The 12,669-nt window shown below is 36.3% G+C and overlaps 1 protein-coding gene across 1 annotated transcript; it reads right to left on the reverse strand.

Annotated features, from left to right (window-relative positions):
- Positions 1–3,647: 3,647 nt before the first annotated feature.
- On the reverse strand, positions 3,648–12,118 carry CCDC122 (coiled-coil domain containing 122). Its single transcript, XM_009073031.1, has 4 exons — positions 12,005–12,118; positions 9,479–9,877; positions 8,194–8,310; positions 3,648–3,809 (listed from the first exon to the last, which is right to left on the reverse strand). Exons 1-4 carry the CDS (start codon positions 12,116–12,118, stop codon positions 3,648–3,650), a joined length of 792 nt encoding a protein of 263 aa, XP_009071279.1.
- Between the last annotated feature and the right edge of the window lie 551 nt (positions 12,119–12,669).

Raw genomic sequence — 12,669 nt, forward strand, 5'->3', positions numbered from 1 at the left:
TTGATAGTTTAGAGAAGGCAGTAATTTACATTTCCTTGTTTTAGCTGAGCTATTTTGCAGATGAGGTTTTCTCCTGATTAACTTCAATTCCCTAGGAAAATGTTTATACCTTTCTTATATTTATTATCTGTTAAACACTGAATATTAAATTCGAAATGCTGCACCTGGGAAAATATGTAAATACTGTGTGATACAAAGTTCTGTTTAATTGGAAGTGTGCAAAATGTATTTGATCCTCTAAAATGTGGTGTTTAGCACTGAATACAGACTTCAGGTGTAGTCACTCTAAGTTTGATGGGAACTGAGGACAATCAAAGCTTCCAAGATTAGAAATGAATCAACTCAGGTGTCAAGGCAGTTGAGATAAAGAGACGAATGGTGTGTTTGTGTGGGATGACAGATTATAATTGTATCATTTAACTAGGACAGTGATGCGACATGACAATAACAGTCAGTGTCCATACCTTATAATAAACCATTTCAGGGAAGGAACAAACTTTGCAACATGGTAGACTTTGTACTAAAGAACATTCATATTAAACAGTTCATAAGCTATATAGTCAGCCAAGCATAAGTCAAATAGATTAAGAACTAGATAAAACATTTCCACAAATTTATTAAAGAAACTCCATCATATGAATGGGTTATTCATAGTAGAATTCCATAGGTATTAGTATGATGACCAACAATAGTATTTTGATATGGCATTAAAGATTTCTAGCATAATTTCTTAATTAAATGAGAGCAGAGCAGTTACACATAGCCTGGACATACATGTGCTTGAACTATAGCTATATTTCATGGCAGGAAAGCTGAGATGTGCTTGAACTTCCAAAGCTCTCTCCATTCATACGGGGATAGAGCTAAACCATGCAGCAGCTCCTTTCTGACCTGCACAGATTAGTTTCTTGGAAAAACCAGGATGTGAATTGGAGAGAATCACAAATGACATGGAATCTTTTTGATACGGAGTTCAGCTATTACCAGATAATCCTCAGTAGTTTTCAGAGTGTTTGAGAAGCAATTGAGATAAGCTTAGTCCATTTAAGTATGTATATCAAAAAAAGCAAGTTTTACACTGAATTAAAAAGCAGGAATACACCTTTGACAGCTGAGATCTCTGAAGGGGTTAAAGGCCCCAGTAGGCAAGAACATGAGCCCTCTTGCAAAGAGCAAGAAGGAGTATGAGACAACTTAGGCCTTGGATGATACAAAGGCCTCTGTATAGAAGGAAAGTTTGCCTCTGTATGTAAACAGTAACAGGAGTATTACATACAGCTCTTGCATGTAGCTCTGTTAAATGATATTAAACAATTTCAAAATATATACAAAGAACCATAGAAGCAATTTGAGATACTGAAACTTTCTGAGATTTATGAAAAGGAACAAGGAAATTGTAAGTCCAAGGTATTTACTTGATAGGAGTGAGTCATGCTGTATGTGTGTTGGTATGTAGAAACCGCCCTAATAGCCAGGGAAGTAACAACGAACATCTTCGTTGGCCAAAAAGAAAAACAAAGGTGTGATATTTTCGTTTCATGTACAGGTTTGGACTGTTTTCTAGAGATGTTTTCAACTGGTAATAAAGTGCAAGATTAAACTATGCGATGGTAACAAGGCACCAAAGTGAATTTGGTTGAAGCAATTGGTATGGCTGATACAAAATGTATTTCGATGCATTAGTTGTTCTAGATCAGAAATAATTAGAAACTAAATGTGAAAACAGGATAGCATCAGTGATAAAAGGTATACTTAAGGGCAAGCAGTCTTAATACCCTGAGAATTTTGGGTGTTGTACCATATTTGGGGAGCTACATTAAGCTAAAGCTCTTGGTCAGATCCGACAGTCAATAACTTTGGAAGGCTTGAACTATGTAACTCATCAAGAAGACAGCACATAAATACTTTTATGGAGAGAAACTACTTGATACAAAGTACACTCATTTCACTGGATGGCTGAATAAATTAGAAATCATGCCAAACAAAAGAAGAGCAGCTAATCACTAAAACTAACAATAACAGAGTAAATTCTCCAATTTTTCAAGTCTGGATCCCTTTCTAGAAGATACACATGCATCAAATGCATGCTGTTTCGCTGTGTGTAGGAATTACCAGTTGTAATGTTACAGTAATGCACTATACAATTGATAAGACTCAATAACCAGGACATACTGTTACTATAGCATAGAATATTGAGGTTTTAATTTCTACTTTATTATTTTAATGAAAGCAGCCTGGTTGATATTATTACAAAGGAAAAAGACCCAGCCAAAAACATTGAGAGTATAACAATGTTGAGAGAGAGCCATCATGAGTCAGGATATTGCTTAAAATAACTTTATATTAAGTGAGATAACATATTAAGAGAAATGTAAATATACATGAATATATGAATGTAGTAATAGTACTGCATTTTAAACTTTTCTCTCCTAAGCTAACAATATATAGGCAGTTTCACATTTTTCACAGTAAACTGTCAAATTGCTTAAGTCTCCATGAGTAAATATAAATCTAAATTATTCAAGACAACACCTTAAATAAAATCCTACTTTTGTAAATAAATAAATGCTAATAGATAAATGTTACAGGTTGTGTCCAATCGGAACTAATACCTTCAGTCTAGGACTACAGAAAGTACTGTAAATTCTTCAAATTCCAAGCACACAATAAAAAGAAGGCAATGGAAATGGCTACTGTTCACTACTATTTTAACAAGAATTTTTAATAGGCTGTCACTTATGTTAAGTATAATTTTACCAAACATTAAGCACTTAGATGACTGATGCTAGTTAGTTAGGATCCTCCAGACAATACGTTCCTCTATAATCAATCAACTATCATGCATTTCTATTTTTTGAGGGTGAGTTGTTTCATTTTAAAAGCTGTCCAGATGTAGTAGTCTCTTAACCTACTCATTCCTCTTTGCTAACACATATTATGTCAGTTTAATTAGATTATTTGAAGTCCAGTTCTGAACGTACTTGTTCCTTAAGCCTTTTATAGCTGGACAGCCTGTGTCCTCCTTGTCCCCCATGCCAGGACATCCTGGCAGACACAGGCCAAACTTCCTGTGCCATCATCTATATAAATTTCCCACACAGCAAAATACTGATACACATCAGACCTTTCAGAGTTCCTTAGTGAGTTGCAATAAAAAGGGATGTGATGAAAGATCTAGAATTTTGGTCTCTCGAGAATGCAAATATACATCAATATTAATTTCACTGTAGGAAAAACAATGTAGATCCCAATCTTCAGAGACTAAATAAAACATAAAGGGATTTCTCAAATCTTTTTGGTTGACTTCAAACAACTTTTTAGATGAAATTGGCAAATATTTTGAAAACACCTGAAAGTCTCAGTAACTTTCTTCCTGAACAGCCTCTGGCTGCAGTAAAAAGAAAAAGAAACCAATACAAAAGAAAAACCCCAAAACCCCAAAACCACCCCAAAGTTATTCCAAATCATTACAGATTAAGCACAGCTTTGTTTAGGCCACAGAAGGAAAGGGAGAAAAAAAATGTCAAAAGAAAGAAATCACTGAGCCTCTGCCCAGCTATCACTCTCTTTACAATTTGTTACATTTCCAGAAAACAAAGGTCCCCTGTCTGGAAAAAGATTACCCACATTCTAAGCTTTGTGTTTAATTAGACAGTTTGTAACTCCACTACTCCAAGACACTTTCTTAGTTCTTCTGCCTTCTTCTCCAACTGCTGAATGTTCCAGTGCCATTGTCTTTTATTTGAATGGACTTTGTACAGTTGGCAATGCAAACGTTTCAGAATAGCATCGTATCTTTTATTCTGTACCTAAAAAAAAGAAGAAAAACCACTTCAAGATTTCTTTCAAGTAAAACTATTTACAGGGGTGGGTTCAGCTCACGTAACTCTGTCAAAGTGTAGATTCTGACATTTGACCAGGTGATTCATGTTTACTTTAAGCTGCTAAAGAGATGCAGACATCTAGGAAGCCATTCATCTGACCTATTTCAGATATCTACCTGCATTAGGACAATATGAGTCATGCCTCACTTTCCCAATAAGGGAAGAAAAGCTCTGTCCCGGTAAGACCTTAAGTGAGGAGTTCAGCATGGGCATCTGCTCTGTAGATGTCTAAAATTTAACAAAGTAAATCCCACCTAAGAGTCACCATCTCACAGCTGCGGCAACACTTCGTACATGGAAGATTTCAGGGTCCAGAATGAGAGGTGGAAAAGGAAGAGATTTTCATTCTTTGACAAGTGTGTCTGGGTATAAATTAAAATGCAAAGGAGGTAGGATGGCTGTAGTAGCACCTTCATAGTTGAGTGCATTTAAACAGGTATGTTTTTCTAAGAAAGGCAATACTGCAGCAATGCAGTACTGTAGCAGTTTTGCTCTTGTTGCTGCCTTATGTGGAGAAGAATGGCTGCTGCAGACAACCCTCCATTGCATTCCAAAGTGTAAAAGCATGAAACATTCACTATAATAAAAATGGAAATAACGGGTATTAACCTTAATGAAAATTTGGGCTTACTGCCCTAGTTTGAATGGCCTATGAGTGGTAGTGTATAATTACTCGTGTCTCCTTATTGAAACACTATTGCACTGTATTTCACATACACATGATGCTGTACAGTTGTATCAGAACTACAGCACTGACAGTGACTTCCTGTGAGTTTCACTGCCTAAATTTCACATATAACTAAGTAACTTTCACGCTGATGTTTTATAAGTTATGCTGACTTCTTTTATTGGTGATGGGCTGTCTTCCTTCATGTTGCCTTGCTCTCCACTATAATTATTCACAACTTTTCAAGGCATGCTGTCATATTCACTCATATGAATGAGTGCTTGGGGGATCTGAACATCACTAGGGCTATGCTGTATGACAGTGAAACGTCTATGATCAATATTATCTGCTTTGCTCAGAAATGCATTCCTGGCATCATTACTGGGAACAGTCTGGCACATCTGCTGAGGGAGGGATCACTAATATGCCTGCAGGAGAGAGGGGAGGGAGAACATTGTGCTTTTTGCTGGGCCTTGTGTACATATATGTCAACCATTTGAAAAAATTATCTGAGCGCTCGTGGTATCTCCAACACTGGGGTTGTTTAAGGACAGGATAGGCAAGTATGTGCCAAGAACAATATAGCTGCATGCTGACATGGGGGAAAGAGGGCAGCAGGGGAAGAAACATTCCTGTGACCTTTCTTTTTATTATTATTTTTACAAAACAACATATTTTCTATTATTTGTGCATGTCTTGAATTACTCCTTATGACTGAAGCCTTGTCCCTACACAGGTAACCACCCTGTCCAAGGCTGGAAACAGGCTCTGATCTTCAAGGGATGGGTGGTGGGGCTGGTGCTCAAAAAAGGGGAGTGGAAAAAGGACCACAAGCTGCCTTAAAAATCCACCAGTACCCTGCCTGATGAGAAGCATCCCAGGTATGAATTAATTGTAGGGTTTACAAATGAGCAATGTCAGATCACTGACATTCCTTGTAGAAACAAAAAGGATGCTTAGGCCCCAATTTCCTTGCAGAAAGATATTTTATCAGAAGTGTTTAAATTTCCAAAATTCAGCTGCTTTAGAAAGGCATTCTGAATTACATTCCTGCACAATGTGCTCAGCTGGGGGAAATCTTTGTGGGAAACCAGAAATAATACTGAGGAAAAGTGGGAGAACCAGGACTGTGAGTGTCAATCCATTTTGTCTGAGTGGCAGCTTAGCCATTAACAACTCTTCAACAGGAATTCTGCAGGCATTTAAGTGTAGCACTGCATAGGAGCAGACTTAGCTAATGCTTGAAATGATTGCTGACTAAACACTCCAGAAGTCCTAACGCAACAGCAAACTCATTGATCAGATGCTTACAACTGGAGGGTCAGAAACCTGGAATCTTATATGTTCTTTGCAAATTTATGAATAATGGAATCACGGAATGGTTTGGATTGGGAGGGACCTTCAAAGATTATCTTGCACAACCCCCTGCCATGGGCAGCAACATCTTTCACTAGATCAGTTTGCTCAAAGCCTCATTCAACCTGGCCTTGAACACTTCCAATTATGCCAACTTTCTGTGCAAGCTGTTGAAGCATCTCACCAACCTCACTGTAAAAAAAAAAAAAAAATCTTCCTTATGTCTGACTTAGATTTATCCTCTCTCAACCGTTTAAGACCTCTGTCCATTGTCCTGTTACTACAGGTGCTGGTAATGTCTTTCTCCGTTTTCCTACAAGCCCCCATTATGGTCTTCTTGGAGCCTTCTCTTCTCCAGGCTGAACAACTCCAACTCTCTCAGTCTGTCTTCATAGGAGAGGTACTTCAGCCCTCTAATGATCTTCATGTCCTCCGGACCCCCTTTGACAGGTCCATGTCAGGCACACTGCTTTTGATACAGCCCAGGATGCAGTTGGCAGTTGGAATGCAAGTCCACGTTGCTGGCTCATGCCAAATTTTTAATCTACTAATATTCCCAAATTCTTCTCTACAGGGCGGATCTCAATACATGCATCACCCAGTCTGTACTGATAGTGAGGACTGCTCCAACTCAGATGCAGGACATTGCACTTGGCCTTGTTGAAACTTCATGAGGTTATAAGGAAGCCAGTTACTTTTGTCCCATGCTAGAAGCTAAGAATCCATACAAAATATGAAAGTCCTATGACAAGTGCTGAAGCCTTGATGTGGGGTCAGTCTGTAGATTAAGATACCTAGCCTTACAGGTGTGTGTGTGTGACCTGTGTGTTTTCCTCTTTTGATCAATCGAAACCTAGCCAATGAGGAGTATAAAGTCTAGAAAGACCAGATCATACAACTCACCCTACTGTAAACACCTATACATGACCAACTGAATTGATCTCTAGAACACACCAACTGTACTGACCACAGCTCCAGTGATTATAATGGGAACCTTCGTGACTCATGTGTAGACATCTGCATTCAAACAACCACATTTGGGTAGCTGTAGCTCAGTCTCACCACTGCAGCTCAATGGAACTTCATCCACATGACTAGTATCTCACTTTATTCCAGGGCTTGACTTGTGTCTCCTTCCCCAAGTTGTGCTGAGGACTGCAGAGTATAAATGTCTCTGCCTGTCCATGGTCAGTTTTTATATTAAAAACTGGACTGTTTTCAGGAGAGCTCTTAATAGAAAATAATACCCTGGAAGACTTCAGTTTTGAACCTGCTTCCTTTTAAGACAAAATGATTGTATAATCCAAACAACTGAAGGGCAGGTTAACCTTCACTACTTAATTAAATTGATTTCGGTAACAAAAGAGAACATTCTCTTTAGTCTGTTTTGTTTCACTTAGGGTTTAGAGAACTTTCTTAGGAGGATGTTGCCTTGGTAATAAAATATTTTCTGATATGTTGAATATCACAGACCTGTTCTAGAGCAGCTGTGTTTTGCTTTTCAGGTTAAAAATTCTCTTCTGTTCCCTATCACATGAAAGAAACTATTCTTTCTTCCTCCTACACTTTACAATGGGCAATAGAGCTAACCTTAGGACAGCTAATCCTTACATTATCAAGCTTTGCTCATTACATTTTGTGGCATTTATTTGAACTAACAAGATAAATTATATTTAACTTGAAAAAATACTATATAGACATACAAAGTATTTTACTAAGGAACAAAATGTAAAATACAGTTCAGCTATATAAAAAAGAGAAGATCTTTACTATTTATCAGAATTTTATCTTGGCAGGTAATTAGGAGTTGCTGTGTTTTTCCTAATTTAATGTCAGCTCAAATTAGGGAGATCCATGGGAAGTCCATCTTCTTGGCGCAACTGGTTCTCCCATTGAGGAGTGATCAAGAACGATGAGACAAGTCATGAATAACAAAGTCAGCAGTGAAATTTAAAGTATTTCAGAAGTATCACTGAAATTTAAAAATATGCATTTTGCTTTACTACCATTCAGTGACCTCTTTCTTTTCAGGACATCATTCCAAAAGCTCACAGTTGAACTCCTTCTTACAAGATTTCAGAAAAAATATTCACAACTTCAATTTTTCTCAAGACACCAATTAAGCTCTGAATTTTACGAAGACGGTCAGTAACCAGAATTTAAGATAGCAAGGTTATTGTATACACTTGAACAATGTATGGCCAGCAATGGTATATAAACTACTTCATTTGCTCTATCTACATTTTGTCAGGAGAACTCTAATTAAATTTTATGCAAATGGCTCACCTCAATTTCTTTTCTAAGCTTAGCATGCTTTTTTTTCTCTTCTTCCAGCAAATCTGTTTTTTTACTGATGAAATCTTTCAATGTAGTGATTTCATTTTTTAAAAGTGTAATTTCTTCCTGCAGATGTCAGTCAAGATACAGAAATTCACTTCTTGAAAGGTTGCACAGTGCATCTAGCAAACTTATTAAAAACGTCACATTTTAACAGTCTCATTTAATAGATCTCCATTAATAGATCACATAAAAATCTATAATAAACAATTTCAGAATAAACCTATTAATAATAAATAATAGTTTGAGAATTTTACTTAAATTAATAATTAAATATTTTGTAACACTGTTTTAGACATAATATATACTCTTGATCTGAAATATGAAAACTACAACAATACAGGACTTTGGATTCATTTAAGACATCTTCATTTTCTTTAAAATACAATTTTTTCAAAAATCAAAGAATATTTCATGTAATATTTTCTTTCTCATAGGGAAATACAATGTTAATATGTCTTTATCAGTATTTAAAGATGTGTAGTACATAAAAAATTTCATCAATATACATGAACAGAGTAACATCAGATTTTCAATAATGCAAGTCAGATCAGAGTTGAAATCTGTGATCACATTTCAACTTCATAATTGTATTTGTTCATATATTGGCAAAATTTTGTGATAAAAAATTCCTACATGGTAGTTTTTAATAAATATTGCAGTTAGGGTTATGTAAAAAACCCCAACAATGTTAAGACTAAAATAACAAAATAAATATATTTTTCCTCTCTCCTTCTTTCTATCACCATCTCATCAAATGTATCTCCTGCTGGCAAACAGCTCAACTGTAGTTTGTTGACAGCAAAGTTTAAAAAAACCTGTCACATGAAAAATTTAAAAATCGTCCACAGAATTCTGAAATGTGTCTGTATAAGTTTATCCAAAAGTGTAAAGATTAATTTATTTTAAAATTAAGTTTTTAAAAAATCTATTTTTAAATTAAATTATAAAGTTTAATTTAATTTACAGCTCTGTAATTTTTTTCACTGCTGAGTTCATTCAATCACACAGAATGAACATGTCTTTTACAGTAAGATATAGATAATAATGGCTGGTGATTTTTTTCACTGCATACTGAAGTCAAAATTTCTCCAATTAATGTAGCATTATAAATTATCTATATTCCCTGTAGTCAGTGCCTCATGAACCATAAACATATGAGACAAAATAATCATAATATATAAAATATGCCAAAATTATACCCCATAAAAAGAATCAAAAGGAAATATGGTACCTGTATTTGTTTTATAACAGATCCTTCTGGATTCTGGAGATCCTGCATTAACTCCTCCTTCTTTGTCTTTAATTTTTCAACAACAGCTTTCTTTTCAGCAAGCTCAATCATAACTGGCATTTTACTATCCATCTCACAAAAGAGATTTTTATGATCCTTTATTTTTTCCCGATATTCATTATTTCTTGCAAGTATCACCTCAAACTCTTCTTGTACTGTTTCTGCATCAAGCCTCAGATTTAAATTTTCAGAATACAGGGCTCTGACTTGGGCCTCCAGATTTTCACAGTGGTACTTTGTCAGTTCTATGGCATCATCTTGCAGATGTATTTCCCTTTCTGTTGTCTTAGCTTCTAACAGAATAGAATTCATTTGTTTTTCTAGTTCCTGAAACTTTGCCTGTAAAATATTTCAGTGTTCACTTAAGAACATTTTTTGAGAGGATATGAAGTGTCAAATTAAACACTGTAATTCATCTTTATTCAGTAGAGCCTTTTTCACTTGTCTAATGTGGTTCGAATGGAAGAAAATTAGAGTTCCATTTCTTAATATTATCACCTTAAATGCACAATGAAAGAACACTATCTTAGTCTTCTCTCCTTAGACTCAGTCTAAAATATGCAATAAGGTATCCTTGAACTTTAAATTCCTCATATTTGCAAGATACATAGGACCTGGCAGATCAAACCCAATCCTAATGTTTGTTTAGAGATGAAATCCGGTGTATTTCTCATTGCACTAAAAATAACTAAAGGTGCCAAAAATCACTTACAAACCCCCACAAACACACAGATGGGTGTCTTGGGTGATGGAGCTAAACTAGCCTGTTCTACAGAGATTTTTAATTCTGCCTTCATCACACTAGTATTTGAGAATCAGATTAATCCCAGCTATCTCCATCCCCCCAAGAAATATGTATCTGGTCCTGAAAAGGCCTCTACATCTTTTCACTGACGAGAAGTCAACAATAACAGGACATAGTACTTCAGCACATCATAAGAAATCACAGAACTGTTAAGATTGGAATGCTATGACGAATCCCAGCCGAAGTCCCTGCCAACAGTAGTGCACTAAGTGAGAGAATTCACATTGTGATTTATGTCAGCTATTATCTTTTCCCTAATGGAAGTATTACGGGTGGTATGAAATCTCTTAATCAATGTCTTGAACAGATTAAGACATTATTAACTTTTAAGGACAAAAGTTTTGGTGCGACTTTTAATTTGGAAATCTTGGGCTACAGTTTTACAGTTTTGTATCACTACCAGCCACCATTTTCTGAGGACAGGAAAGCAAAAGATCATAATGGCAAAGATCTTGACTTTTGGAAAGGAAATCATTGTTTTCCATGTCTTCTGTGACATGCACACATAGGAATAAATGTGAAGATGAAAAAGCAGTTCTGCATCTTGATTTTAAGTCCCTAATTATTTAACTTTGCTGTTCTGCTAACATTAATGTTTTTATAGAACTTCCTAGGGTTTGGGCTTTTTTTGAAAGAAAAAGGAAGAGGTGTGGAAGAGGAAACAATAAATGAACTAACTAAATCTCTCTTAAGTTCTGTGGGTTTTTTTGAAAACAGATACCTGTGTTTAAATTGTTCGATAAGAAATTATTGTTGCAGCAACATCATACTATATTATGGGATGGTATATCACTAGGAGAAAGCTTCTTACAGAGTGTGGCCAGTCCACTGACATTCCAAAGCAATACAAGCTTTCACTGCTACTTCAGAGAAGTTGTGTTTGTGCAAACTTTCAAACATCAGTTATTACAGTTGTAGAGCTATTCACAGATGTTATAATTGGAACTCTACTATTTCCATTTGCACTCTCCCATGCTGAAAAATGTTGAATGGTATTGTGTCTTTCCTCAGACTTATAAGTCTCTCAACAGAAATTTGATCTCAAAGGTTAAATAATAATTGAAAGCTGAATAAATTCTCTGATTAGGAAAGAAATAATTACACAATCTTCACATGTAAAAACTACATGTATCCAGTGTTCTACAAAAAATACAAAATAGTACAAAATAAAACCAGCATTTCATGACTATTTAAGATACCCACATCAGACACACAGAAAAAGAAGTATTTTGTTTCAAGAAGATGCTAAGGAAAAAAATCATAGAGTCTGGTGAAAATTTCCCTCCCCTCCCAAAAAAAAGGGATGGTTTTAAAATCCTTTTTTCCTTGCCTTCAATTTCTTAGGAATTCAAGCTCCAACTTTGCATTTAGTTGTGGGTTTTCTTTGTGAGTTCAACTCAGTAGTTTTGGTTTGGTTTGGTTTTTCTAAGCAATAAACAAGTTTCACCTGCTGTAATGAAGTCTTAGCTGTGTTTGCAGCCTTACAAACAATACCTATCCACAGTTTTGGCTAAGCCTAAACGTCACACACAGGAATAGAGTAGCTGCACATGCCCAAAAAAAAAAAAATAAGGCACCATCAGCTTCCCTTGTTCATAGGAATACTCATCTAATTTAAAAAAGAAATAAAATTATTACATTACTTAAACAAGGTTTGTTACCTGCAACTGGAAAAGAACTGCTTTGCTTTTTTCTATCTCTGACGCTTGTGAATGCTGCTGCTCTGCAACTTGTCTTACAACTTCTACTAGTGATGAAGAATTTTGTTTGGCCATTTTAGGGAAAAGTGCAGAGCTATAAGGGCATAAAAAACAAGTGAATTGTTTTATCTTCATTGTATTTAATTCCTGTTCATAAAAAAACATTAAGGGCTTTGCTGTGGGATCACAGACCAATGCATTGTTTCATTTGGTTCGTTTTTTATTAACAGGTTACTAGTGGGTGGGCGTTCAAAGCTAATCACTGAGGATTAGAAGAGTGGTGCAGAAGCTTGTAAACTAAATTATTGCAGTGCTCGTCTGGCTTCTCTGCAGGACAGACCCTCAGTCTGTGAATACAGCCGTAGCTCTTAAGAGCATCTTAAACGCTCGAGGGCATAAATGCGCTCACATTTAGCCTGAATACTTCCATTCTCGCAGCTCCCATATGGCAACAAATGCTTTCTGTATTAACTATTCAACTCGCCTTAGTGTAAGATAAACTAAATGCAGAGAGCTGTCGCGCCCAGAGCCACACACTGCGAGGGGTGTCCCTCGCTGCTCCCTCTGCCCCGAGGGAGCACTCCGCACCCCCGAGCGCCGGCACTGGCCCCGGCACTGGCCCCGGC

Source organism: Acanthisitta chloris, unplaced genomic scaffold (assembly GCF_000695815.1).
Source record: "Acanthisitta chloris isolate BGI_N310 unplaced genomic scaffold, ASM69581v1 scaffold9054, whole genome shotgun sequence".
NCBI classification, from domain to species: Eukaryota; Metazoa; Chordata; class Aves; order Passeriformes; family Acanthisittidae; genus Acanthisitta; species Acanthisitta chloris.